At 34.9% G+C, this 2,085-nt stretch overlaps 1 protein-coding gene across 5 annotated transcripts in view; it reads left to right on the top strand.

The window, feature by feature from the left end:
* LOC106874826 (thiopurine S-methyltransferase) overlaps positions 1-1,876 on the top strand; it is a 16,159-nt gene extending 14,283 nt beyond the window's left edge. For 4 of the 5 annotated variants that reach the window (XM_052968247.1, XM_014922710.2, XM_052968245.1 and 1 more), the window contains one exon: positions 1,728-1,876. In XM_052968247.1, coding sequence (XP_052824207.1) covers positions 1,728-1,861 — 134 coding nt within the window. In that variant the 3' untranslated portion in view covers positions 1,862-1,876. The remainder of the gene's footprint in view (positions 1-1,727) is intronic. The other variant, XM_052968246.1, reaches the window with a different exon arrangement.
* Positions 1,877-2,085: the final 209 nt, after the last annotated feature.

The raw sequence follows: 2,085 nt of genomic DNA, 5'->3' as shown, positions 1-2,085 counted from the left end.
ACAGAGCAGTGTAGGGTGTTTGTATGGTGGGAGGAGAGGAAAAGGACAGTGTATTATGGAAATAGAGTAATGTGTGAAGAAGTAAAATGAGGGTGAGGAGCAGTGAAAAGTATTAGCAAGAGCCAGGTCAGTTGAAATGGAAGGGAAGTGGTGAGAGATGATTACGTATGGACTGTAGAAAAAGGGACACATTAGAGAATGAAATAAATACACACAACGTTGGATTTGGAGAAGAAATAGTGTGAGGGAAGTAGGTGGGGAGCTTTAATGGAATGGTTAAAATTGTTTGAAAGAAAATTGGCAAAGACTGAGAAAGATTTCATGCATTGGTCTATGATTAGAGATAGGAAGGTGGAGGAGAAATGAGGTGAAATAATGGAAATATAAGAGTGAACAGTGTGTCCTAAGTGAAAGAAATGATAGAAACATGGTATGTATAGTAAATACGCACAGTCAATATGTGCAGTGAATGTGCAAAATATACACTGCAGTTAAAAACGGAACAGCATGCTTAAATACATGGACCAATGAGGGAGGTTTTATGTGATCATTTAATCTACTAGAAATAGCCACCAAATCCACCTCAAATCATACCCCATTATCATTATCACTATTGTAATTGCTTTTTCCATGCTTGCATGGTTGGAATGAGACATTTTGTGGCAGTTTTCTATGGCCACATGCCTTTCCTGGTGTCAACTCTTATTTCCAGTTAAGGAACTTTATTCCATATTTTTACACATTGAATCACCAAGTTACTTGACTTTGTCTTATGTAGTATATAAGCAATGTTAACATACACACACATATGACAAAATGGTTAAAAAGTGAAATAGGGTAGTCAAAGACTGCATAGAAGGGTTTCAGTATTAGATGGATTGTATCTATGATGCAAAAGCAGCAATTGTGTTGGTGATGGTGGGAGACTTGCTTCTGTATAATTTCTATTTACCAAATTTCACTTGAAAAGCATTGGTAAATCTGAGACTATGATTGTAGATACTTCCTCAAGATGCCACACTTCCTAAATATTGCAGTAAAGTACCCTGCAAGAGCTATGATAGTAAAGTACTCTGCAAGAGCTGCATGTATGCCACACAGAGTGTGTTCAGTATTACATACGTCTGTAAGGACAACAAACAACAATAGTGACCTGTAGTCATAACCAGAGTAAAATTTCCTCTTCATCTACTCCTCATGAAGCTAGAGCTGAACAACCAGGGCTTAAATCTCTTCACAGCTAAGCAGATATAGACTCCTTTTCCTTTGACTCCTTTGCTGGTTTCTGTCATTGGACTGCAACTGTTCTGGGGCACCATCTTGAAGGATTTAGCAAATGAAATTGACCCAGTAATTATTTTTCAGTTTAGTGTATTTAGTGTACCATTCTCTTGCTGAACTGCTAAGTTACAGAGACATGAACAAGCCAACAGCAATTGTCGAACAGAGAGACTGAAATACACACCACACAACCTATGCAAGCATGGAAAATGGACATGAAGTGATAATGGTAATGATTATGATATGTATATGGCATACTTCTGCATTGTTACTGTCTACCAAATTCGCTCCTATTTATGCAGAATTTCCTAAAACATACCATTAATGCTGATATGAAAAGCTACATGTAAATCTATATAGAGAATAAGGAGACAAAATTCACAAGTTCATGAAAGGAATTTAGCATATCATATTCAATAATGATTTATATCTTCATGTTTCTTTAGGTCCACCCTACAATACTACTGAAGAGGATATCCAAAATTTATTTGGTAAGTCTATAAAAGTTACTCTTCAAAGTAAAGATTTTCCCCAAGGAATAAAAATTGAATTTTCTATGAAATTAATCCTAATTTCTTGAAATTATCTCCTGTTTTCTTTGAAAGTTACTAACAATTGTCATGAGTTTTGGGTTTTTTTCTCCAATTAAAAAACAAATCCCAATTCATTAAAAAATTTTTACAAACTTTGTAGTGAACCTCACTATCTACCTAAAATATTAAGTTTTTATCGACAATTCATCTATTAAAGATGGCCCAAATTCTTATAATGATTGAAAAAGACTGATTTTCAACTATTCTAAAC

Source organism: Octopus bimaculoides, chromosome 5 (assembly GCF_001194135.2).
Source record: "Octopus bimaculoides isolate UCB-OBI-ISO-001 chromosome 5, ASM119413v2, whole genome shotgun sequence".
NCBI lineage: Eukaryota > Metazoa > Mollusca > Cephalopoda > Octopoda > Octopodidae > Octopus > Octopus bimaculoides.
Note: the sequence above shows the minus strand (reverse complement) of the source record. Positions and strands in the feature narration are given on the sequence as shown.